The sequence below is a fragment of the Protomyctophum parallelum genome (assembly GCF_964188405.1).
Source record: "Protomyctophum parallelum genome assembly, chromosome: 3".
In the NCBI taxonomy this organism is placed as follows: Eukaryota; Metazoa; Chordata; class Actinopteri; order Myctophiformes; family Myctophidae; genus Protomyctophum; species Protomyctophum parallelum.
The window spans coordinates 1,639,386-1,666,768 of record NC_139698.1 but is presented as its reverse complement, the minus strand read 5'-3'; the positions used below and the strand labels follow the sequence as shown (position 1 = coordinate 1,666,768).

At 47.3% G+C, this 27,383-nt stretch overlaps 1 protein-coding gene across 1 annotated transcript in view; it reads left to right on the top strand.

The window, feature by feature from the left end:
- Positions 1-27,079, top strand: part of LOC310856290 (uncharacterized protein) — a 40,308-nt gene extending 13,229 nt beyond the window's left edge. The window contains exons 3-10 of the mRNA XM_083761615.1: positions 3,800-3,933; positions 5,580-5,697; positions 6,870-6,940; positions 9,850-9,925; positions 18,519-18,581; positions 19,541-19,610; positions 26,743-26,888; positions 26,973-27,079. Of these exons, the coding sequence (XP_083617741.1) occupies positions 3,800-3,933; positions 5,580-5,697; positions 6,870-6,940; positions 9,850-9,925; positions 18,519-18,581; positions 19,541-19,610; positions 26,743-26,825 (615 nt within the window). The 3' untranslated portion in view covers positions 26,826-26,888; positions 26,973-27,079. The remainder of the gene's footprint in view (positions 1-3,799; positions 3,934-5,579; positions 5,698-6,869; positions 6,941-9,849; positions 9,926-18,518; positions 18,582-19,540; positions 19,611-26,742; positions 26,889-26,972) is intronic.
- Positions 27,080-27,383: the final 304 nt, after the last annotated feature.

The following is a 27,383-nucleotide window of genomic DNA, read 5'->3' as shown; positions in this document are numbered from 1 at the left end:
CTGCATCTGTTGCTATGACAACACAACACAAATAAGAGAGAATCAGGTGACAGACAGACAGACAGACTTCACATTAGCACTCATATTACATTGCAGACGGTGTTTATTAAGGTAATACAGTCTAGGTGAAGTTGGGCCCAAATACATGGACGTCTATGGAGATATCAGGAAGTCCTGATTTCCTTAGTGGCTTCACGAAATATCTGTCTGACTGCCCCCCTGGTTAAATATCTGTCTGACTGCCCCCCTGGTTAAATATCTGTCTGACTGCCCCCCTGGTTAAATATCTGTCTGACTGCCCCCCTGGTTAAATATCTGTCTGACTGCCCCCCTGGTTAAATATCTGTCTGACTGCCCCCCTGGTTAAATATCTGTCTGACTGCCCCCCTGGTTAAATATCTGTCTGACTGCCCCCCTGGTTAAATATCTGTCTGACTGCCCCCCTGGTTAAATATCTGTCTGACTGCCCCCCTGGTTAAATATCTGTCTGACTGCCCCCCTGGTTAAATATCTGTCTGACTGCCCCCCTGGTTAAATATCTGTCTGACTGCCCCCCTGGTTAAATATCTGTCTGACTGCCCCCCTGGTTAAATATCTGTCTGACTGCCCCCCTGGTTAAATATCTGTCTGACTGCCCCCCTGGTTAAATATCTGTCTGACTGCCGCCCTGGTTAAATATCTGTCTGACTGCCCCCCTGGTTAAATATCTGTCTGACTGCCCCCCTGGTTAAATATCTGTCTGACTGCCCCCCTGGTTAAATATCTGTCTGACTGCCCCCCTGGTTAAATATCTGTCTGACTGCCCCCCTGGTTAAATATCTGTCTGACTGCCCCCCTGGTTAAATATCTGTCTGACTGCCCCCCTGGTTAAATATCTGTCTGACTGCCCCCCTGGTTAAATATCTGTCTGACTGCCCCCCTGGTTAAATATCTGTCTGACTGCCCCCCCTGGTTAAATATCTGTCTGACTGCCCCCCCTGGTTAAATATCTGTCTGACTGCCCCCCTGGTTAAATATCTGTCTGACTGCCCCCCTGGTTAAATATCTGTCTGACTGCCCCCCTGGTTAAATATCTGTCTGACTGCCCCCCTGGTTAAATATCTGTCTGACTGCCCCCCTGGTTAAATATCTGTCTGACTGCCCCCCTGGTTAAATATCTGTCTGACTGCCCCCCTGGTTAAATATCTGTCTGACTGCCCCCCTGGTTAAATATCTGTCTGACTGCCCCCCTGGTTAAATATCTGTCTGACTGCCCCCCTGGTTAAATATCTGTCTGACTGCCCCCCTGGTTAAATATCTGTCTGACTGCCCCCCCTGGTTAAATATCTGTCTGACTGCCCCCCCTGGTTAAATATCTGTCTGACTGCCCCCCCTGGTTAAATATCTGTCTGACTGCCCCCCTGGTTAAATATCTGTCTGACTGCCCCCCTGGTTAAATATCTGTCTGACTGCCCCCCTGGTTAAATATCTGTCTGACTGCCCCCCTGGTTAAATATCTGTCTGACTGCCCCCCTGGTTAAATATCTGTCTGACTGCCCCCCTGGTTAAATATCTGTCTGACTGCCCCCCTGGTTAAATATCTGTCTGACTGCCCCCCTGGTTAAATATCTGTCTGACTGCCCCCCTGGTTAAATATCTGTCTGACTGCCCCCCCCTGTGACAGACACAGCTCTCCACTGTGAGGAAGTGGTGATGATGATGGTGATGTCTCTGTGGTGGAATGTGTCACAAATGTCTTAGTTCCATCTCAGTGAGAGATGGTGACCCATCTGTCTATAAATACACCACGTCTCTGTCTGTCTGTCTGTCTGTCTGTCTGTCTGTCTGTCTGTCTGTCTGTCTGTCTTTTTAATTTCACATCAAAGCCCATTATTGTCTCCACCAGGCCGAAGGCATGGGGAGAGAGTATGTTTTATTGTCTCCACCAGGCCGAAGGCATGGGAGAGAGTATGTTTCATTGTCTCCACCAGGCCGAAGGCATGGGGAGAGAGTATTTTTTGTCTCCACCAGGCCGAAGGCACGGGGAGAGAGTATGTTTTATTGTCTCCACCATGCTGAAGGCACGGGGAGAGAGTATGTTTTATTGTCTCCACCAGGCTGAAGGCACGGGGAGAGAGTATGTTTTATTGTCTCCACCAGGCCGAAGACACGGGGAGAGAGTATGTTTTATTGTCTCCACCAGGCCGAAGGCATGGGGAGAGAGTATGTTTTATTGTCTCCACCAGGCCGAAGGCATGGGGAGAGAGTATGTTTCATTGTCTCCACCAGGCCGAAGGCATGGGGAGAGAGTATTTTTTGTCTCCACCAGGCCGAAGGCACGGGGAGAGAGTATGTTTTATTGTCTCCACCATGCTGAAGGCACGGGGAGAGAGTATGTTTTATTGTCTCCACCAGGCTGAAGGCACGGGGAGAGAGTATGTTTTATTGTCTCCACCAGGCCGAAGGCACGGGGAGAGAGTATGTTTTATTGTCTCCACCAGGCCGAAGGCATGGGGAGAGAGTATGTTTTATTGTCTCCACCAGGCTGAAGGCACGGGGAGAGGGTATGTTTTATTGTCTCCACCAGGCCGAAGGCATGGGGAGAGAGTATGTTTTATTGTCTCCACCAGGCCGAAGGCATGGGGAGAGAGTATGTTTTATTGTCTCCACCATGAAGGCATGGGGAGAGAGTATGCTTTATTGTCTCCACCAGGCTGAAGGCATGGGGAGAGAGTATGTTTTATTGTCTCCACCAGGCCGAAGGCATGGGGAGAGAGTATGTTTTATTGTCTCCACCAGGCCGAAGGCATGGGGAGAGAGTATGTTTTGTTTAGGGGGGACAATGGTTTGAGCACCACTGATGTATAAACATAGGGCTTTTCAGAAAACTTTCAGGATTTAGAAGACTTTTTATTTTATTTTTAAGAATCTGCCTTGGGTCTAAATGTGTTAATGTACAGTACAGTACAGTACAGTACAGTACAGTACAGTACAGTACAGTACAGTACAGTACAGTACAGTACAGTACAGTACAGTGAGTCTACACAGTATGATGCATCTGTCATTGTGAAATGGAACTCTTGTACTCAGGAAGTGTAGAAACATGAACTTCAACTGTTGAATCTTGCCTCATAATTAGGGCTGTCGGCCTTTCGACATTAATAATAATAATTAGGGCTGTCGGCCTTTCAACATTAATATGCTATTCTGCTATTCTAAAATAAATCTGCTATTTTAGAAAAAATCGTAAATTCAGAGTGGATTAAAAATGTTAGTTTATTTATTTTTTTGTTTGAACAAACAACCAACCACTGGTTATTATAACACTCCACAACACCGGTCGTGGGGGTTAAAATTGCAAATGGTTCTTGGCACCACGAGGGTATTTCCTCTGTCTGTGTCTGTCTCTGTGTCTGTGTCTGTGTCTGTGTCTGTCTCTGTCTCTGTCTCTGTGTCTGTCTGTGTCTGTGTCTGTCTCTGTCTCTGTCTCTGTCTCTGTGTCTGTCTCTGTCTCTCTCTGTGTCTATTTTACGTCGGGAAGATGTACCATAAGAGTGCCCCTCACACGGGTGTGATCTTATTTTTAATACCTGTGTGTGTGTGACTGTGTGACTGTGTGTGTGACTGTGTGTGTGTGTGACTGTGTGTGTGTGACTGTGTGTGTGTGTGTGTGTGTGTGTGTGTGTGTGTGTGTGACTGTGTGTGTGTGTGTGTGACTGTGTGTGTGTGTGACTGTGTGTGTGTGTGTGACTGTGTGTGTGTGTGTGTGTGTGTGTGTGTGTGTGTGTGAGACTGTGTGTGTGTGTGTGTGTGTGTGCAGGCGGAGTCAGAGGTGTCGTCTCTGGGCCGTCGCATCCAGCTGTCTGAGGAGGAGCTGGACCGAGCCCAGGAGAGACTGGCCACCGCCCTGCACAAACTGGAGGAGGCTGAGAAGAGCGCCGACGAGTCAGAGAGGTGAGGGGGGGGGGGGGGGAGGGGGATGGAGGGGGGGGGGGGGTAGGGGGGGGTCTCGTAATAACAGTGATACCAAAACCAGCCCAAAAGTGTGCGGTGCGCGATGCGAGGCGCGCACCTTAACCCATTCTGACCCGAGATCAGATTCTAAAAGTGTCTATTACATCCTGACAGTTTCATTATTAGCCCATTCTGACCTGAGATCAGATTCTAAAAGTGTCTTCGATTTTTCAAAAATAGCAGATCTACAAGCTCGTATCGCGCCACTCGGTGGCGCGATATGAGCTTGTAGATCTGCTATTTTTCAATAGCTAAAGCATGACATGATGCCGACACCAAAATGGGTGCCCGGTCAGAATGGGTTAAACAATAGCGGAGAGAAAGGCATGCTTGGATTGGTCTCATTTATTTAAAACGATAAGCATTGAAGCGACAACTGTTGCAGCCTTCATGAAAGCAGTGACACACAAATAATTAGGCTTAATAAAACATCCGACCGTAACAAGTCAACTGCCTGACGCAGGCATTACCTCTCACCAAAAAAAGCACCAGTCCTGGAGCTCCAGGCGCGCTAATTTGCGCCGCGGTCTACGCCGCTCTCAGACCCTTCCGACGAGGCTCTTTCTTGGGGTAGAAAAGTGTGGATGACCGCAGCTAAAATTAGCGCGCCTGGAGCCCAGGAGGTCAAGGGCTTTTTCCCCTGTCCCATGTGTGAAATTTCGATTTTTTGGGCCATCCCGTATGTGATACGCCAATTTCTTGTCACATAGTTGACACTGTACACCACTTGTTCTTTGTTCTCCTTGCATATTCTAAAATGCAACCACACTTTAGATTTCTTTTGTGGCGGCATGAGTGCAGGGCAGGCTGCTGTGTGTGTGTGTTGACTTCCTTGTTGTTACCACGAGTAGTGAGGGGGAGAGGGGAGGAGGCGTTGCGGTGCTGCGAGGCGCGAGCATGGCTCGCGGACCAAATGGGGCCGTCTCGCGGACCAAAAGCGGCCGCTTAAAAAAAAAAAGACTATTCGATTCAAAATTTAAAAATCGATTCCCGTGCGTATCGATTGAACATCGATTTTTTTGGGTCAGCCCTAATATATATCATATATACATATATTATATATTTATAATATATGAATTAATAACACCGCTAAACATGTGAGGTAACTCCTCCAGACCTTTTGCCAAAGTGTTCCGTATTCACCCTTTGCTGTGAGTTGCTTAGTTGATTGGATGACTGCACTGACTCTCTCAGAGTAATATATATATATATAATCTTTATTTCAGACAATAGTCCATATCGCATGAGCATCAACGTACTAAAAGACAAACGACATGGGAAAAGGATAAAAGCGAGCATTTAATCAGACCAGTGTGTGTGTCCAGTGGAAACCTCGTATGAATCTGATCTCAGGTCAGAATGGGTTAATCAGACCAGTGTGTGTCCAGTGGAAACCTCGTATGATTCTGATCTCAGGTCAGAACGGGTTAATCAGACCAGTGTGTGTCCAGTGGAAACCTCGTATGAATCTGATCTCAGGTCAGAATGGGTTAAGTGACTACGGGGATATTGGTGACGTGCATGTTAACATTATAGCCATTGACGTGTGTGTGTGTGTGTGTGTGTGTGTGTGTGTGTGTGTGCAGGGGGATGAAGGTGATAGAGAACAGGGCTCTGAAGGATGAGGAGAAGATGGAGGTTCAGGAGGTCCAGCTGAAAGAGGCCAAGCTGATCGCTGAGGAGGCTGACCGCAAGTATGAGGAGGTCAGTGCACGCACACACACACACACAGAGGAGGCTGACCGCAAGTGTGAGGAGGTCAGTGCACGCACACACACACACACACAGAGAGGAGGCTGACCGCAAGTGTGAGGAGGTCAGTGCACGCACACACAATTTACAATGTAGTGGTTTATCAGACGCTCTTAATCCAGAGCGATTTACAGTAAGCAACGGCAAAAAGCACAGCAATGCATCACACACATAACACGTAGTTAAAAACATACGTATGCTCAGAACGCAACAGTGGAATATCTATATAATGAAACTATACATATAAACTATACATATATACTAGTGCTGCCGTAATTGTCCAAAAATTGGATTGGGATATTCATTTTAAAAACCCACGTGGATTCGAGCCATTCGGATTTATTAATAATTATATTTACACCAATACAACCTGACATCCTTACGCATTTTATTTATCCTTTTATAATTTCCTGAAGGCTAAAGTCGCTTCATGATTGAAGATTGACGAGCGATAGATCTGTGTGTCGTCTAAAAATACACTCTCCCGTCCGTCCGAAACAACACCAAAGCAACCAGCCAGATTCTGATCACTAGATACGCTGTTGACTTGACGGAAGGTTTCACCCTTCTGAGCAGCGTTCACCCACTGCACAAAGAACGTAAAAGGCTCCCGCGGCCCCGCCCGCCCTGTGCTCACTAAGCAGGCTGCGCTGCGTAGTCTGCGTTTAGGAAGAGTACGAGGCAGAGATGATTTATTCTTCAATCTATGTCGGATGTGCCGCGTGGCAAATATAACTAATCTACAAGCTCACAAGTCACCCATGGCTTACCCATGGCACCGTCTCGCGAAAACTAATAATAATAATAAATAAATAAATATTTTTTATTATTATTTTTTATTCAAACCTTAATTTTATATATTCCGTTATTCATAAAAAAAATTGATTCGAAAATATATTCGGATATAGAATATTCGTTGGCAGCACTATACTATACTATAAAGTGCTATGACTACATAAAATGCAAGTCCGTATAAGTCTGTATAAAATGCTATCTAAGTCTACATAAAGTTCTATCTAAGAGGCTAGGGTACACGCACACGCGCACGCACACACACGCACGCGCACACGCACACGCACACGCGGCAAATGGGCAAGCAAACATCTTCCCCGTGATCTCCACAGGTGGCCAGGAAGTTGGTGGTGATCGAACAGGAACTGGAACGGGCAGAGGAGCGAGCAGAGCAGTCTGAATCGTGAGTCCATTATGCACGCACGCACACGCACATGCACGTGCGCTCACACACACACACACACATCCTCAAACGCTCTGTCATTACGTTGACCGAAAGCTTTTCACAGACACCGTCATTAAAGTGTCTTAAAACACACACACACACACACACACACACACACACACACACACACACACACACACACACACAGTTAGCTGTCCACTATACAGTGCATTTATGGAACACAGCTGAGCAGGTGTCCGTCGCCACAACAGGTAAACACCCCCCCCCCCCCCCCCCACACACACACACACACACACATCACAAGGATCACACTCCATCCACAGTGCACTGCATCTGATGTGTTTGTACGACAAATGACAAAAACCCAAAATAGCTGATCTACAAGCTCACATTGAGTCTTTTTTTATTTCTTTTTCTAGGAAATAAATTAGAACATTTGTGTGAACGGTTTTGCAAATGAGTTAAAAAAATTAGTGACTCCGGCCAGGTCGTTAAAGTTGAACCTCTGAAGCCTTTAAAAATATATATATATATTGTCACATGAAAATAGCTGATCTACAAGTTCGCAACGTGTTCACATCACAACCTGTTCTGAGCTTGTTGATCTGCCATGTTCGAAAAGCGATTGCCTATATTAATGACGTAATGGCTAAACAAGGCATCCTGGGTAAACTGAGCGGTCGATTGATTCACAGCTTTAATTAACCAATTTTGTGCGGGAACCCCTTTTGGTGATAGCATTATGTTATATTTTAGCTATCCAAAAATAGCAGATCTACAAGCTCGTAACGCGCCACTCGGTGGCGCGCTACGAGCTTGTAGGTCTGCTATTTTTGAAAAATCGAAGAACGACTGACATAGAAATATAGCTTTTTCAGAAAACTGTCATTTTCAAACAGACATTTTTAGAATCTGATCTCGGGTCAGAATGGGTTAAATGAAATGACATGAACAGTCTGTCATGTGTGACCAGATCTGACAGAGAGCCTGCCATCGCGCAAACTCCAGCTTTTCACCAGAGGAGAAAAACTTTGTATATTTATTTTATTTTTTCAAAATGAGTTAATAGCACAGGCAGACTCTTCACTTCCTAGAGCATGTCTGAGATAAGTGTCAGAGCTGAAATCTGACATGTAAATATGAAATAAATGCTTAAACATGTAGCTAGGTGTAATGTTGGAGACCACAGAAGACATGTAAATATGAAATAAATGCTTAAACATGTAGCTAGGTGTAATGTTAGAGACCACAGAAGACATGTAAATATGAAATAAATGCTTAAACATGTAGCTAGGTGTAATGTTAGAGACCACAGAAGTGAACCTTTTCAAGCCTGTTTTCTCAACTCTCTGTTTCTCTGCCAGACATGACTCTATAAGCCATATCTCCAAAACCGGTGGGTCAAACTGAACAACCAATATGTCAATTTGAACCTATGATTCCCTGCTTTCGTATGACATGAAAAAACGAAAATTGAAAAATATCCAATGGCAGCCCCTCAGTCAAATTTGGTCACATATGAAGATTGTCTGTCATATTAACCCTTTTAGACCTGGAAATTGATTCTACAAATGTCATGACAGTTTTCTGAAAACCCTCATGTTTCTGCATCACTGGTTCTCAACCTTTTTCATGTCAAGGACCCCCAGAATTATCTGTATTTGGGCGCCGACCCCCATCTGTAAATCTGGTTCCAGGGACCCCCCCCATAAGCAAAGATTTGAGTTAAAAAACGTTCACTGTGAATGAATATATATATATTCAAAGATTTGCACACATTTTCACGATGTTTCAAAAATAGCAGATCTACAAGCCACGCTATGAGCTTGTAGAACTGCTATTTTTCAACAAGCTAAAGTTTTAAATAATGGTTAAAGTGTTTAAAAGCTATAAGGCGACACAGACGCGTTCCTCAGGTCTAGATGGATTAACCCATTCTGAACGGGAACCCCTTTTGGTGTTAGCATTATGTTGTGCTTTAGCTATTGAAAAATAGCAGACCTACAAGCTCGTAGCGCGCCACTCGGTGGCGCGCTACGAGCTTGTAGGTCTGCTATTTTTGAAAAATAGAACGACTGACGTAGAAGACATTATTTTAATCTGATCTCAGGTCAGAATGGGTTTAACAGATCAGAAACAAACTGGTGTGAGGAAGAAGTTCTCCCGACATAAAGAAAAGCATGGATGCATGGAGTGTGATCACTGGGTTGTGTCTTACGGCTTTATTACCGTGCACACACACACACACACACACACACATCAGTAGCTGTACGTGCGCTTTTATCACGCCACACACCTTCATGTTCACATTCAGAGCATTCACGCTAGTTTCTGTACCTTCAGACATGGATTGGTTTGTTTTATGTTCTTTTAAATCTCTGCACTGTACATTACCAATAATGTGTTTACGTTAACCAATAATGTGTTTACGTTACCAATAATGTGTTTACGTTAACCAATAATGTATTTACGTTACCAATAATGTGTTTACGTTAACCAATAATGTATTTACGTTACCAATAATGTGTTTACGTTAACCAATAATGTGTTTACGTTACCAATAATGTGTTTACGTTAACCAATAATGTGTTTACGTTACCAATAATGTGTTTACGTTAACCAATAATGTGTTTACGTTACCAATAATGTGTTTACGTTAACCAATAATGTGTTTACGTTAACCAATAATGTGTTTACGTTATCCAATATGGCTGCTCACTGCATGTCCCTCAACTCATCATCATGCATCTGTCTTCTGTCCTCCTGTCTTTGTCCTTCTGTGACTCTGTCTGTCTCTCTCTCTCTCTCTGTGCATGCTGAATGTCTCTCGCTCTCTCTCCCTGTGTGCATGCTGAATGTCTCTCGCCCATGTTGCCTTGCTCCACGGTTTGCGTGGTCACTAACAGTAAAGTCCGGATGCTGGAGGAGCAACTGAGAGGTTTCGACCAATCGCTGAAGAGCCTGCAGGCGTCTGAGGACAAGGTATTGGTCCATCCACCCGCCACTCAAACCAGGCCGACGGCCTATTGGTCCATCCACCCGCCACTCAAACCAGGCCGACGGCCAATAGGAAAAACAAACAGGGATTCATTTCTGATCCGATGATACATTTATCTGCGTCAATTTTAGGTGATAAAAAAAATAAAAAAATAAAAAATAGGATCCAGATTTATTTTAAAATAAAGAGAAACCCCTTTGGAAGAGGCCAGACATGGGACTGCATGAGCACAGCAAAACATGACCCCATAGACAGCAAAACATGACCCCATAGACAGCAAAACATGACCCCATAGACAGCAAAACATGACCCCATAGACAGCATACCATGACCCCCATACACAGCAAAACATGACCCCCATAGACAGCAAAACATGACCCCATAGACAGCAAAACATGACCCCATAGACAGCAAAACATGACCCCCATACACAGCAAAACATGACCCCATAGACAGCAAAACATGACCCCATAGACAGCAAAACATGACCCCATAGACAGCAAAACATGACCCCATAGACAGCAAAACATGACCCCATAGACAGCAAAACATGACCCCATAGACAGCAAAACATGACCCCATAGACAGCAAAACATGACCCCATAGACAGCAAAACATGACCCCCATAGACAGCAAGACATGACCTCCATAGACAGCAAAACATGACCCCCATAGACAGCAAGACATGACCCCCATAGACAGCAAGACATGACCCCCATAGACAGCAAGACATGACCCCCATAGACAGCAAGACATGACCCCATAGACAGCAAGACATGACCCCCATAGACAGCAAAACATGACCCCCATACACAGCAAGACATGACCCCATAGACAGCAAGACATGACCCCCATAGACAGCAAGACATGACCCCATAGACAGCAAGACATGACCCCCATAGACAGCAAGACATGACCCCATAGACAGCAAGACATGACCCCCATACACAGCAAGACATGACCCCCATACACAGCAAGACATGACCCCCATAGACAGCAAGACATGACCCCCATAGACAGCAAGACATGACCCCCATACACAGCATAACATGACCCCCATAGACAGCAAGACATGACCCCCATAGACAGCAAGACATGACCCCATAGACAGCAAGACATGACCCCCATACACAGCAAGACATGACCCCCATACACAGCAAGACATGACCCCCATAGACAGCAAGACATGACCCCCATAGACAGCAAGACATGACCTCCATACACAGCATAACATGACCCCCATAGACAGCAAGACATGACCCCCATACACAGCATAACATGACCTACATAGACAGCATAACATGACCCCATAGACAGCATAACATGACCCCCATAGACAGCATAACATGACCCCCATACACAGCATAACATGACCTCCATAGACAGCGTAACATGACCCCCATAGACAGCATAACATGACCCCCATACACAGCATAACATGACCTACATAGACAGCATAACATGACCCCATAGACAGCATAACATGACCCCCATAGACAGCATAACATGACCCCCATAGACAGCGTAACATGACCCCCATAGACAGCATAACATGACCCCCATACACAGCATAACATGACCCCCATAGACAGCATAACATGACCCCCATAGACAGCATAACATGACCTCCATAGACAGCATAACATGACCTCCATAGACAGCATAACATGACCCCCATAGACAGCATAACATGACCCCCATAGACAGCATAACATGACCTCCATAGACAGCATAACATGACCTACATAGACAGCATAACATGACCCCATAGACAGCATAACATGACCCCCATAGACAGCGTAACATGACCCCCATAGACAGCATAACATGACCTACATAGACAGCATAACATGACCCCCATACACAGCATAACATGACCCCATAGACAGCATAACATGACCCCCATAGACAGCATAACATGACCTCCATAGACAGCATAACATGACCTCCATAGACAGCATAACATGACCTACATAGACAGCATAACATGACCCCCATAGACAGCATAACATGACCCCCATAGACAGCGTAACATGACCCCCATAGACAGCATAACATGACCCCCATACACAGCATAACATGACCCCCATAGACAGCATAACATGACCCCCATAGACAGCATAACATGACCCCCATAGACAGCATAACATGACCCCCATAGACAGCGTAACATGACCCCCATAGACAGCATAACATGACCCCCATACACAGCATAACATGACCCCCATAGACAGCATAACATGACCCCCATAGACAGCATAACATGACCCCCATAGACAGCATAACATGACCTCCATAGACAGCATAACATGACCCCCATAGACAGCATAACATGACCTCCATAGACAGCATAACATGACCCCCATAGACAGCATAACATGACCCCCATAGACAGCATAACATGACCTCCATAGACAGCATAACATGACCTCCATAGACAGCATAACATGACCCCCATAGACAGCATAACATGACCTACATAGACAGCATAACATGACCCCCATAGACAGCATAACATGACCCCCATAGACAGCATAACATGACCCCCATAGACAGCATAACATGACCCCCATAGACAGCATAACATGACCCCCATAGACAGCATAACATGACCCCCATAGACAGCATAACATGACCTCCATAGACAGCATGACCTTGCACTGGCTGGCAGCACCGCACCCCACTCACCTCCACAACGCCTGCCCCTCTTTACTCCAGCTCGCGTCGCCCTCTCTCCTCCTCTTCCTCTCCTCCTCTTCCTCTTCCTCTCCTCTTCCTCTCCTCTCTCTCTCCTCTCCCCCCTCTCTCATCTCTCCTCCTCTCCTCTCCCTCTCCCCCCTCTCTCTCTCCTCTTCCTCTCCTCCTCTTCCTCTCCTCCTCTCCCCCCTCTCCCTCTCTCATCTCTCCTCCTCTCCCTCTCTCATCTCTCCTCCTCTTCCTCTCCTCTCTCTCCTCTCCCCCCTCTCTCATCTCTCCTCCTCTCCCTCTCCTCTCTCTCTCCTCTCCCCCCTCTCTCATCTCTCCTCTCCCTCTCCCCCTCCCTCCTCTCCCTCTCCCCCTCTCTCTCCTCTTCCTCATCTCTCTCTCCTCCTCTCCCTCTCCTCTCTCTCTCCTCTCCCCCCTCTCTCATCTCTCCTCCTCCTCTCCCCCCTCTCTCCTCTCCCTCTCCCCCCTCTCTCTCCTCTTCCTCATCTCTCTCTCCTCTCCCTCTCCTCTCTCTCTCCTCTCCCCCCTCTCTCATCTCTCTCTCCTCTCCCCCCTCTCTCATCTCTCCTCCTCCTCTCCCCCTCTCTCCCCCTCTCCTCCTCTCCCCCCTCTCTCTCCCCCTCTCTCCCCTCTCCCCCTCTCTCCCTCTCTCCCCCTCTCCCCCCTCTCTCTCCTCCTCTCCCCTCTCTCCTCCTCTCCCCTCTCTCCCCCCTCTCTCCTCCTCTCCCTCTCTCTCCCCCTCTCCCCCCTCTCTCTCCTCCTCTCCCCCCTCTCCTCCTCTCCCCCCTCTCTCTCCCCCTCTCTCCCCCTCTCCTCCTCTCCCCCCTCTCTCCTCCTCTCCCCTTCATGTTCTCCCAAACCAACCTGCATCGTCTGTCTCTGCATGTCCTTAACACCCCCCCCCCTCCTCTCCTCTCGTCCTTAACCTTAACCCCCCCTCCTCTCAGGCAGACAGAGTCCCCCCCCCCCCCCTCCTTCCACAGGGTCATGAACCCCCCCCCCCCCCCCCTCCTTCCACAGGGTCATGAAACCCCCCCCCCCCTCCTTCCACAGGGTCTCAACGTGGAAGGCGTGCCTTCAGGTTTTCTCCCCCCCTCCCCATCATCCTGGTGTTGGCAGTGGTTCCCAAACGTTGTCATGTCAAAGACCCCCACGTTGACATTAATTAGCCCCGCGGACCCCCCCCCCATTTGAAAAGATATGCCAGGGGGACCCCCCCCCCCCCCAATAAGAGAGGAATTGTTTGTCTCTAGCAGTGATTCTCAACTGTTTTAACCCATTCTGACCTGAGATCAGATTCATACGAGTTTTCCACTGGACGCACACTGGTCTGATCAACCCATTCTGACCTGAGATCAGATTCTAAAAAATGTCAGTCGATCTTCGATTTTTCTAAAATAGCAGATCTACAAGCTCATATCGCGCCACTCGGTGGCGCGCTACGAGCTTGTAGATCTGCTATTTTTCAATAGCTAAAGCATAGCATAATGCTATAACACCAAAATGGGTTCCCTCAAGGACCCCCCCGGGACCCCCACTTTGGGAACCACTGAGCTATGGAGCACCCCCAACCCCCCCCCCCCCCCAGGTGAAAGCTTGAAGTTCATGCCTTGCCCCCGACCCTGTTCTTGTTGTTGCTTCTCGTTGTAAAGTCAGTTTTTTTGTCTCTGTCCTCTATCCCTTCACCTCCTCCTCCTCCCCCTCTATCCCTTCTTCACCTCCTCCTCCCCCCCCCCCCCCCCTCTATCCCTTCTTCACCTCTGGGGTTATTCTCCACCCCTCCCTCTCCTCCTCTATCCACGCAACGTGAAACCCCTCCCCCCCCCCCCTCCCCCACACCACGAACAAATCGTCCGCGTTTAAAAAAAAACGCGACACCCCCCCTCCCCCCCCCCCCCCATCCACCCGACAGCAAATGTGGCGAGCTGGATGAGGAGCTGAGAAATGTCACCAATAACTTAAAGTCCCTGGAGGCCCAATCTGAGAAGGTAGGACGGGCTGGAACACGCATGCCTATATATATATATATATATATATATATACATATATACGAAGTACTACATAATAACAATAAAACTTTATTTGTATAGCACCTTTCATGACATGAAATGCAGCTCAAAGTGCTTTACAGAACAATGGAGAAAGAAATAAAAGCAAGGCAACGACATTAAAAAACAAGCAGTAATGCAATACAGTGAGGACATGAATAACAAAAAATAAAAGATCAATTAAAAGCAATGTTGTAGAAGTGGGTTTTGAGCTGTGCTTTAAAAGTGTCTACAGAGGCTGCCTGTCGAAGGTACAGTGGGAGCTTGTTAAACTACAGAGGCTGCCTGTCGAAGGTACAGTGGGAGCTTGTTAAACTACAGAGGCTGCCTGTCGAAGGTACAGTGGGAGCTTGTTAAACTACAGAGGCTGCCTGTCGAAGGTACAGTGGGAGCTTGTTAAACTACAGAGGCTGCCTGTCGAAGGTACAGTGGGAGCTTGTTAAACTACAGAGGCTGCCTGTCGAAGGTACAGTGGGAGCTTGTTAAACTACAGAGGCTGCCTGTCGAAGGTACAGTGGGAGCTTGTTAAACTACAGAGGCTGCCTGTCGAAGGTACAGTGGGAGTTTGTTAAACTACAGAGGCTGCCTGACGAAGGTACAGTGGGAGTTTGTTAAACTACAGAGGCTGCCTGACGAAGGTACAGTGGGAGCTTGTTCCATGCCGACGGCCCGTAGAAGAGAGAGCTTTATAGACAAGTAAAATAATTTTAAAATCAATCCTAAAAACAACCGGAAGCCAGTGCAGTGATGCCAAAACTGGAGTAATATGTTCTCTCATCTTAGTTCTAGTTAAAACTCTGGCTGCTGCATTTTGGACAAGTTGTAATCTGTCAGTTGTTTTCTTAGGCAGTCCTGAAAAGAGTGCATTGCCGTATAAATCAAGCCGAGAAAAAACAAAGGCGTGGATTAGCGTTTTTGCATCGTCCAAAGACACATAGGCTCTGATTCGTGCAATATTTCTAAGGTGAAAAAAGGCAATCTTGGTAACATGATTATTGATTAATGTGTGCATTAAAATTCAATTCAGAATCAATAATAACCCCCAGGTTCTTTACTGTACTGTTACTTTCTACAGTCAGGTTTGCCAAGTCTGCTTATTACTACATAAAGTAGTATAAAGTATTATTATAGGTATTTTAATCATGTCTGTGCTCAGTCTCCATTGCCTGATCCATGCTCCCGTCGTGCGATGGCGTCACACAAAAATGCAGATCTACAAGCTCACGGCGCGCGTCGCAAAACCCTTTGTGTGGGCTTCTAGGGCGGCTATTTTTAGGCGCACCATCCCGCTGTGGAGACGAGAGCATAAATCACTCATGTCTTTTGTTTCTTCGTTTCACACGCGCACGCATACACACACACACACGCATACACACGCACATACACACACACACACGCATGTATACACACACACACACACACACACTCACACACACCCTAGAACCTGTTGGGTTTGCTGTCTGTCTCTGCTCAACGGCCTGAAGCAGAGAACTAAAGCTCAAAAAGTGGCCCCAAAATACAGTGAGAGAGTTCCTAAGGAGCATTTTAACCCATTCTGACCCGAGATCAGATTCATACGAGGTTTCCACTGGACACACACTGGTCTGATTAACCCATTCTGAACTGAGATCAGATTCTAGAAATGTCAGTCGCTCTTCGATTTTTCAAAAATAGCAGACCTACAAGCTCGTATCGCGCCACTCGGTGGCGCGATATGAGCTTGTAGATCTGCTATTTTTAAATAGCTAAAGCATAACGTGATGCTGACACCAAAATGGGTTAATAATGGTACTGTACATGCAGTGAGAGAGAAGAAAAGAGAAGCAAAAATGCCTTCTAAATCATGGCAGTTAATTTTTTTCTTCATGTTTCTAAGGGTTATGTTTCTAACCCTAACCCATGAGAAACATAACCCTTTAGAAACATGAGGGTTTCTAAGGGTTATGAGGAAGATGAGGGTTTCTAAGGGTTATGTTTCTAACCCTAACCCATGAGAAACATAACCCTTTAGAAACATGAGGGTTTCTAAGGGTTATGAGGAAGATGAGGGTTTCTAAGGGTTATGTTTCTAACCCTAACCCATGAGAAACATAACCCTTTAGAAACATGAGGGTTTCTAAGGGTTATGAGGAAGATGAGGGTTTCTAAGGGTTATGTTTCTAACCCTAACCCATGAGAAACATAACCCTTTAGAAACATGAGGGTTTCAAAAGATATCTACAAAAAGATGTGACCAATAACTGAAATGCGGTATACAAAAGAAATGACTGACATAGTCATTATTTTTATACTCGAGTAAAAAAAAAAAAACGAATTGCCGAAATGGCAGATCTACAAGCTTACGCCGCGTAGCAAACCATTTGTTGTTGACGTGTGGAAATGATTCTGACAAAATCAATCATTCTGATCGTAGGATCTGTGACCGGCCTACTACTAGCACTTCTGTAGGAATCACACTTAGATCTTAACCCATTCTGACCTGAGATCAGATTATAAAGAAATGTCCTTCTACATCCTGACAGTTTTCATTCTGACCTGAGATAAGATTCTACAAAAATGTCCTTCTACATCCTGACAGTTTTCATTCTGACCTGAGATCAGATTCTAAAAATGTCTTCTACATCCTGACAGTTTTCAGAAAAAGCTATGTTTCTGTGTCAGTCGTTCTTCGATTTTTCAAAAAATAGCAGACCTACAAGCTCGTAGCGCGCCACTCGGTGGCGCGATATGAGCTTGTAGGTCTGCTGTTTTTCAATAGCTAAAGCATGACATGATGCTAACACCAGAATGGGTTCAGATTTCAGTTTGTCGCATCATGTGATCGACCCATAAGTGACTCATAACCATAATGCACGCACAACAAACAGGATGTTGTGGCGTCAGGACTCTACTGTACTAAATGGTCATTGTCTTTTATCTGTATCATCTGTGGACGTACGTACGTTAAAGGGACACTTCACCCTTTTTGCAAAACAATATATGTTAATGACGTTTAGAAGCTTTAGATCACTTTCCTGGGGGTCTTTGTGTGTGTAATATGTGGTTTTAGCTATTTTAGATGGTATCAGTGAGCCCAGTGTCTCTGATGTCATGGACACTGGGCTCACTTCCTTCCTGGACTACATGTTGTCTCAGTAAGACAGCCCTCCCCCTATCCACAATGAGGAGCAGTGTACCAAAGCATTATGGGAATTGTAGTCCAGGATGGAAGTAAGCCTAGTGTCCATGACATCAGAGACACTGTGCTCACTTCTACAATCTAAAATAGCTAAAACCACATATTACACACATAAAGACCCCCAGGAAAGTGTTCTAAAGCTTCTAAACATCATTAACATATATATTTTTGCAAAAAGGGTGAAGTGTCCCTTTAACCCATTCTGACCGGGCACCCATTTTGGTGTTGGCATCATGTTATGCTTTAGCTATTTAAAAATAGCAGATCTACAAGCTCATATCGCGCCACCGAGTGGCGCGATATGAGCTTGTAGGTCTGCTATTTTTGAAAAATCGAAGAACGACTGACATTTTTTAGAATCTGATCTCAGGTCAGAATGGGTTTATCAGACCAGTGTGTGTCCGGCGGAAACCTCGTATGAATCTGATCTCAGGTCAGAATGGGTTAAGAGACCTGCCGATAGAGTTTTTTTCTTTTCTTTTGGTCACCCTAACCACAAATCCATCATCCGCCCGATATCCAAAATTTATCCGCCAACCACAGGTCTCCAAACGTAACGTACGTACTTCCTGCTTTCTCAAGACGTCTGGCTCTCTGATTGGCTGCTCTGTTCTCCCCCCCCCCCCCCCCCCCCCCCCCTTACAGTACTCCACGAAAGAAGACAAGTATGAGGAGGAGATCAAGAACCTGACGGGCAAGCTGAAGGAGGTGGGTGTGTGTGTCTGTGTGTGTGTCTGTGTGTGTGTGTCTGTGTCTGACTGTGTGTGTGTGTGTGTGTGTGTGTGTGTGTGTGACTGTGTGTGTGTGTGACTGTGTGTGTGTGTGACTGTGTGTGTGTGTGTGACTGTGTGTGTGTGTGTGTGTCTGTGTGACTGTGTGTGTGTGTGTGTGTGTGTGTGTCTGTGTGTGTGTGTCTGTGTGTGTGACTGTGTGTGTGTGACTGTGTGTGTGTGTGTGTGTGATGTCAGTCGTTCTTCGATTTAAAAAAAAATAGCAGACCTACTAGCACAGTGGCGCGCTACGAGCTTGTAGATCTGCTATTTTTCAATAGCTAAAGCATAACGTAATGCTATAACGCCAACAGGGGTTCCCGCCTAAAATGGGTTAAATCCCGGCGCATTCGTTAATCGAGTCCTCGGGGCAAAACGCCCGCCAAGTGTGGATTTGAAACGGACGAAGTTTTCTCTTATAGATACTAGCCTGGTTAATAAACCAGACTAATATCGCACGGACCATGGGATATTAGTCTGGGGAGGCTCAGCTTGGATTTCATTTCCAGGGGGGCGGGTTGAAACATTTTCTCTTTGACGCAATTGGTCAGAGCTACTGTCAGTCAAAGGTCTCAAGCATTGAAAGTCACTGTACCAAAGCCCGCCCATATTGCATACCGTGTCCCGATTGGCCGCCCCATTTCTCTGGTGTAGGAAATGGGCGTACAATTGAGCCTCTCCAGACCGTAATCCGCCGGCAGGCAATTTATTTTTTATGCCAACGGCTGATTCGGTCTGGTTTATTAAGCAGGCTACATCCGTACATGCAGACACTCTGTTCAGACATACTTGAGATTCTTGGGGGTTCTAATTTCTATTCATAGATTTATAGTGGTTGTTGATGAAGGTTCAAAGTGTGATTCATAGATGTATTTATACGGGGTTGTTTTGCGTCAGGCTGAAACCAGAGCTGAGTTTGCTGAGAGGACCGTGGCCAAGCTGGAGAAGAGCATCGACACCCTGGAAGGTACGCCGTCTGTCTGTCTGTCTGTCTGTCTGTCTGTCTGTCTGTCTGTCTGTCTGTCTGTCTGTCTGTCTGTCTGTCTGTCTGTCTGTCTGTCTCTCTCCCCCTCCCCCCATCAGTCCAGTAAAGGTCATTACACACTGGCGAATTGGCGACGCGATATATTCGTGCGAATAATTCGCATTTAAAAAAAAAACAAAAACAATTGAAGTCAATGCAAGCTTCCACCTCAGTGGCGAATGTGCGAAAACGCGACCATTTTCGCTCTTCATTTGTTCGCTCTGGTGTGGTATTTTGCAGAGATTCGCAGGCGAACTGCAACATGCAATATTTTGCATTTTCAGATGGCTTATTCGCGTCGCGTCGCTAATTGGCCAGTGTGTAATGACCTTTACCCTTGGTTGTGTTTCCTCCAGTCCGCTGCCGTTGTGTCAGTGAGCGGTGGTCAGACCGCGTTCCTGACCGTCTGTTAGGGCAGGACAGTGACCTACTGACCGTCTGTTAGGTCAGGAGGACATGGACCTGCGACTGACCGTCTGTTAGGTTCCGTGACCCTCGCACCTCTCCTCAGGTGCTGGATTGCTTTTTTTTGCTTGGGCCTGGAGTGGAGTGGAGTGGAGTGGAGTGGGAGTGCACTTTGTGCTTTTTATCATGCCTTTTTTTGTGTGCACGTATGGGAGACCTGTGTGCTGTGGAATGGAGTGCGGTTTGCCACTGGAATGCAGTTCCGACTTGGCCCGGAGTCTGGTGTGATGTTGTGGAGTGTAGCCTGTAATAATCAGTCCCTCCGAGCGAGGAGACGGGGCAGGCTGTCCTTCTCCTCTCCCCCACAGAGAGGAGAGGAGACGGGGCACGCTGTCCTTCTCCTCTCCCCCACAGAGAGGAGAGGAGACGGGGCACGCTGTCCTTCTCTTCTCCCCCACAGAGAGGAGAGGAGACGGGGCAGGCTGTCCTTCTCCTCTCCCCCACAGAGAGGAGAGGAGACGGGGCAGGCTGTCCTTCTCCTCTCCCCCACAGAGAGGAGAGGAGACGGGGCAGGCTGTCCTTCTCCTCTCCCCCACAGAGAGGAGAGGAGACGGGGCAAACTGTCCTTCTCCTCTCCCCCACAGAGAGGGCTCTCCCCCACAGAGAGGACAGGAGACGGGGCAGGCTGTCCTTCTCCTCTCCCCCACAGAGAGGACAGGAGACGGGGCAGGCTGTCCTTCTCCTCTCCCCCACAGAGAGGACAGGAGACGGGGCAAACTGTCCTTCTCCTCTCCCCCACAGAGAGGAGAGGAGACGGGGCAGGCTGTCCTTCTCCTCTCCCCCACAGAGAGGAGAGGAGACGGGGCAGGCTGTCCTTCTCCTCTCCCCCACAGAGAGGAGAGGAGACGGGGCAGGCTGTCCTTCTCCTCTCCCCCACAGAGAGGAGAGGAGACGGGGCACGCTGTCCTTCTCTTCTCCCCCACAGAGAGGAGAGGAGACGGGGCAGGCTGTCCTTCTCTTCTCCCCCACAGAGAGGAGAGGAGACGGGGCAGGCTGTCCTTCTCTTCTCCCCCACAGAGAGGAGAGGAGACGGGGCAGGCTGTCCTTCTCTTCTCCCCCACAGAGAGGAGAGGAGACGGGGCAAACTGTCCTTCTCTTCTCCCCCACAGAGATGATGTTAAATGACGGCATTTCTCTGTATAAATAATCCATCATTTCAGTAGCAAGAGCTTCAAAATGTCTTCTAGATCTAGTCTACCAGGCCTGCAGTAGGCTATGCACTGGACACATGTCTTCTAGATCTAGTCAACCAGGCCTGCAGTAGGCTATGCACTGGACACATGTCTTCTAAATCTAGTCTACTAGGCCTGCAGTAGGCTATGCACTGGACACATGTCTTCTAAATCTAGTCTACTAGGCCTGCAGTAGGCTATGCACTGGACACATGTCTTCTAAAGCTAGTCTACCAGGCCTACAGTAGGCTATGTAGAACCAGGTCTAAATGACCTAGTCTGGCCTGGGCCGTGGCTCAGAGGTCCATCCTGGGCCGTGGGGCTCAGAGGTCCATCCTGGGCCGTGGGGCTCAGAGGTCCATCCTGGGCCGTGGGGCTCAGAGGTCCATCCTGGGCCGTGGCTCAGAGGTCCATCCTGGGCCGTGGGGCTCAGAGGTCCATCCTGGGCCGTGGCTCAGAGGTCCATCCTGGGGCTCAGAGGTCCATCCTGGGCCGTGGCTCAGAGGTCCATCCTGGGGCTCAGAGGTCCATCCTGGGCCGTGGCTCAGAGGTCCATCCTGGGCCGTGGCTCAGTGGTCCAGACACCGCATGTCTTCCCCCCCCCCCCATCTCTCTCCATTTCCTGTCAGCCTACTGTCTGTCCCTCCATAAAAAAAAGATTATAAAATAAAAAGGCGAAAGCCACAAAATAAACCCGTCAAATGACCTAGTCAGTGTCCTGAACGGAGCTGGAGGTAGGAGAGAATCCAGGCCAAGGTGGTGGTGGGTTAAGAATAGACTTTGTCCTCACTGTATTCCCCACAGCGTGGCGGGTTAAAAATAGACTGTATTCCCCACAGCAGGCTTACCTTCACACTGAATGCACACCAGTGTTGTTTTTGGCAGCATGTTTTAGTTTTAGTCATTAGTCTCTTGAATAGTTTTCATTTAGTTTTAGTCACATTTGTCGTCACCTGGAATGTTTTTGTTTTGTTTTTTTTCATCAAAGTTTTTTAATGATTTTAAATAAAGCATACAAAATCCACATGACTTACACAAAAGAAAAAGACAAGAAAAAACAAACAAACAAAACACACCTAGCAGTCAAAAAAAAAAGAAAACCCCTGGACAACACCCCTCCACACTCTGCACATGGTTATGTCATATGTAATGTACAAATACAAAATGTTACAACAATCCTTTGATATACAAATAAAAATAGTCCCATATCTCATGGAACTTCCCTTTGACGTTATTCCTCCTGGCAATTGAGTATTCAAAGGATGCAGGTTTCAGTCCTAAGTTGGGTCCAGTCTGTGATCTCTGGCGTAGCAGAGCTCTGGGTCCAGTCTGTGATCTCTGGCGTAGCAGAGCTCTGGGTCCAGTCTGTGATCTCTGGCGTAGCAGAGCTCTGGGTCCAGTCTGTGATCTCTGGCGTAGCAGAGCTCTGGGTCCAGTCTGTGATCTCTGGCGTAGCAGAGCTCTTCAGTCCTAAGTTGGGTCCAGTCTGTGATCTCTGCCGTAGCAGAGCTCTTCAGTCCTAAGTTGGGTCCAGTCTGTGATCTCTGCCGTAGCAGAGCTCTTCAGTCCTAAGTTGGGTCCAGTCTGTGATCTCTGGCGTAGCAGAGCTCTTCAGTCCTAAGTTGGGTCCAGTCTGTGATCTCTGGTGTAGCAGAGCTCTTCAGTCCTAAGTTGGGTCCAGTCTGTGATCTCTGGCGTAGCAGAGCTCTTCAGTCCTAAGTTGGGTCCAGTCTGTGATCTCTGGCGTAGCAGAGCTCTTCAGTCCTAAGTTGGGTCCAGTCTGTGATCTCTGGCGTAGCAGAGCTCTTCAGTCCTAAGTTGGGTCCAGTCTGTGATCTCTGGCGTAGCAGAGCTCTTCAGTCCTAAGTTGGGTCCAGTCTGTGATCTCTGGCGTAGCAGAGCTCTTCAGTCCTAAGTTGGGTCCAGTCTGTGATCTCTGGCGTAGCAGAGCTCTTCAGTCCTAAGTTGGGTCCAGTCTGTGATCTCTGGCGTAGCAGAGCTCTTCAGTCCTAAGTTGGGTCCAGTCTGTGATCTCTGGCGTAGCAGAGCTCTTCAGTCCTAAGTTGGGTCCAGTCTGTGATCTCTGGCGTAGCAGAGCTCTTCAGTCCTAAGTTGGGTCCAGTCTGTGATCTCTGAGCTCTTCCAGCTTCTCAGTATCAACCTGGCTGCAGTAATAAGGCCTGCAGTCACCAATGCATGTTGTGCCTTGGCGCCCCCCTGTGGCAGCACCGTGCCATCTCCCAAGAGACATAACCTTGGGCATTCTGGTAGTATTAGCCCCATCCAGTCTCCAAGTTTCCCCAGTACCTCCTTCAAAGAAAGGCACAACCACAGGACATTCCCAAAATGCATGTAAAAATGTACCATCTTCCCCTTTACATTTCCAACACCGTTTGTCTTCCACCAAACCCATCCTAAACCGTTTGTCTTCCACCAAGCCCATCCTAAACCGTTTCACAGGGGTATAGTAGACCTGGAATGTTTTAGTTTTAGTCGACTAAATGTGTCTTGGCGGGCCTTGATGCCGTCGTAATGACAGATTGAAAAGGTATACCGTATCTTTTGTCCACTAGAGTTTCTTCTCTAGTTTGTATGTGTTGACAAAACCGTCAATATCTTTTGTGTTTTTCATGGTTTTAGTTATCGTGGATTATTCCTCATTTAGTTTCCATGTCGTTTTCGTCAGTGAAATAAGAACATACCACTGAATAGCCCTTTCCACACCACTGATGTTTTTGGCAGCAAATGTCAATTTTAGTTTTAGTCATTAGTCTTTGGACTGAAACTTCACTTAGTTTCAGTCACATTTTAGTCACCTGAAAATGTCTTAGTGTTAGTCTAGTTTTAGTCGACTAAATGTCATAAGATTTTAGTCGACTAAATCTACAGTTGATTTAGTCGACTAAAATGTATTTTGGCGGGTCTTGATGCCAACACTGTTCCACACCTCCACACCGCCGCGGATAGAAGAAGCTGTGACGGCGTGGTGCACCGCTGGTTTTAGCCCATTCTGACCTGAGATCAGATTCATACGAGGTTTCCACTGGACACACACTGGTCTGACGAACCCATTCTGACCTGAGATCAGATTCATACGAGGTTTCCACTGGAAACACACTGGTCTGATTAACCCATTCTGACCTGAGATCAGATTCATACGAGGTTTCCACTGGACACACACTGGTCTGATTATAACCCATTCTGACCTGAGATCAGATTCATACGAGGTTTCCACTGGACACACACTGGTCTGATTAACCCGTTCTGACCTGAGATCAGATTCATACGAGGTTTCCACTGGACACACACTGGTCTGATTAACCCGTTCTGACCTGAGATCAGATTCATACGAGGTTTCCACTGGACACACACTGGTCTGATTAACCCATTCTGACCCGAGATCAGATTCATACGAGGTTTCCACTGGACACACACTGGTCTGATTAACCCATTCTGACCTGAGATCAGTTTCTAAAAATGTCAGTCGTTCTTCGATTCTTCAAAAATAGCAGACCTACAAGCTCGTAGCGCGCCACTCGGTGGCGCGCTATGAGCTTGTAGGTCTGCTATTTTTCAATAGCTAAAGCATGACATGATGCTAACACATGGTTCCCGGCCAAAATGGGATAACCTCATAAAACTATTGAATTCACAAAAGTATCTACGCTTTGTGCCACCAGAGCGAGCGACCCAGAGCCACAACACTTCCTTGTTTTGCTGCAAGTAGCCCATGTGACGGGAGAATAGCGCTTGATGTCTTTACGGGGCTGCCTGGAGCCACACATTCAGTCATAATATGAGCCGGGCGGTGCTTAGACGCCCGCACGGCATGTGTTTGTAAAGCAATCAAGCGCTCCCCTTCCCCCAGTTCAGCTACAAGGCTGCAGGATGATACAACGTGACTGAAGGAGTGGGTTTGTTATCGGTGGAATTTACACCGGTCACGTGGCGGTAACCAGCCAATCAGAATGAAGTATTGGGACTACCCGTTTTAGAAATCAGCAATTTTAGGTCATGTGTGCAACATGTAGGGCTGTCCCCGACTAAGGATTTGTATAGTCGACTGATAGATGAATAAATTTGCTGTTAGTCGACTGAGCAAAAAAATAGGGTTCAAATCTTTTTTGTGAACAACTGAGAGGCTTGTCATTAGCCAGATTGAGCACAGCAGGTGAGATTGATATTCTGGAGTCTATCAGGCCAGCGCACTGTGCGATTCAAGTCACAGGCAGTGGCACATTGCCACACAGGCAGACACACTCCACATGCACATTGGAGATTTGAACAGTCAGAATGTTCAAATGTGTTCATGTCCCCCACAGACCTAGTGGAATAATACAATATTTTTGTAAATATTGTATTTTTATATACAATTTTTTGGGGCAAATAAAAAGAAGAACATCGACTAAGAGGTGGTCAGTCGACTGAGACCCGTTCCGATCGATTAGTCGACTATTCGACTAATCGAGGTCAGCCCTAGCAACATGACAACTGTTTTAAAGTATTGCACAGTGACAACTAAAGTCTCTGTAATGTTTATGTTGTACTATTACTAAGAAAAACTATCTAAAATAAAGGGTTTTAAGATCATTAAAGCTGGGCTGTTGTATTGCCCTGAGTCCAATGCATTCCTGCCTGGACTTGTCACTGTTTGCTATGCTCTTCTCCAATAGAAGTCTATGTAGGAGAGCCTCCGTTGGACTGAAGCCAATAGAAGTCTATGTAGGAGAGCCTCCGTTGGACTGAAGCCAATAGAAGTCTATGTAGGAGAGCCTCCATTGGACTGAAGTCTATGTAGGAGAGCCTCCGTTGGACTGAAGCCAATAGAAGTCTATGTAGGAGAGCCTCCATTGGACTGAAGCCAATAGAAGTCTATGTAGGAGAGCCTCCATTGGACTGAAGCCAATAGAAGTCTATGTAGGAGAGCCTCCATTGGACTGAAGCCAATAGAAGTCTATGTAGGAGAGCCTCCATTGGACTGAAGCCAATAGAAGTCTATGTAGGAGAGCCTCCATTGGACTGAAGCCAATAGAAGTCTATGTAGGAGAGCCACCATTGGACTGAAGCCAATAGAAGTCTATGTAGGAGAGCCACCATTGGACTGAAGTTGTCACTGCTCCTCTAAGTAACGAAATTAACACTGCCTCTCTGTCTCTGGCTCTGTCTCTCTGTCTCGTCCTGTCCTGTCTCTGTCCCGTCCTGTCTCTCTCTGTCCTGTCCTGTCTCTGTCTGTCGCTGTGTCTGTCTGTCCTGTCCTGTCCCTGTCTCTCTGTCTCTCTCTCTGTCCTGTCCTGTCCTGTCCTGTCTCTGTCCTGTCCTGTCTCTCTCTGTCCTGTCCTGTCTCTGTCTGTCGCTGTCTCTCTCTGTCTGTCCTGTCCTGTCCTGTCCCTGTCTCTCTCTCTGTCCTGTCTCTGTCCTGTCCTGTCCTGTCCTCGCAGATTCCCTGGAGTCGGCCAAGGAAGCCAACGTGAAGCTGAACGCCACACTCAACCAGACCCTGGAGGAGCTCAACTCCTGCTGAGCTGCTGCTGCCGCCGCCACCGCCGCCACCTCCACCACCTCCTACCACCACCACCCCAGCACCACCTCGACCTCCACCACCACCTCCACCACCCCAGCACCACCACCTCCTACCACCTCCTACCACCACCTCCACCACCCCAGCACCTCCGCTCCTGTCCTCTTCACCCATGTAGCCCTGAAGGCCTATTCATAGTCCAAGATTTAAGGTGATAAAGGTGACCACCTTTTCGGTGGTCACCTTCATCACCTAAAACGTAGGCCTTAATACTTCTCCTCCTCCTTCTCTCTCTCTCTCTGTCAGACACGCCCGTGGTGTGTGCACTGAGGTCGTATCTGGAGCTTCGGGATGAGACGTCATTCGAGTCGTTTTTGTTTTAAGTTTTTTTTTTCTTTTTTTTTTTGTGGTGAAGGTAGAAATCTTGTCACATTCCTTCTTTCTTCTCCTCATGGGAACCCCCCCCCTCCTCCTCCTCGGCTTCGCCTCTCTGACGAGAGCGTAGAATGAAACCAGATGGATACCCGTGACGTACTCACCGGTCCATTTGGTTTCATTCCG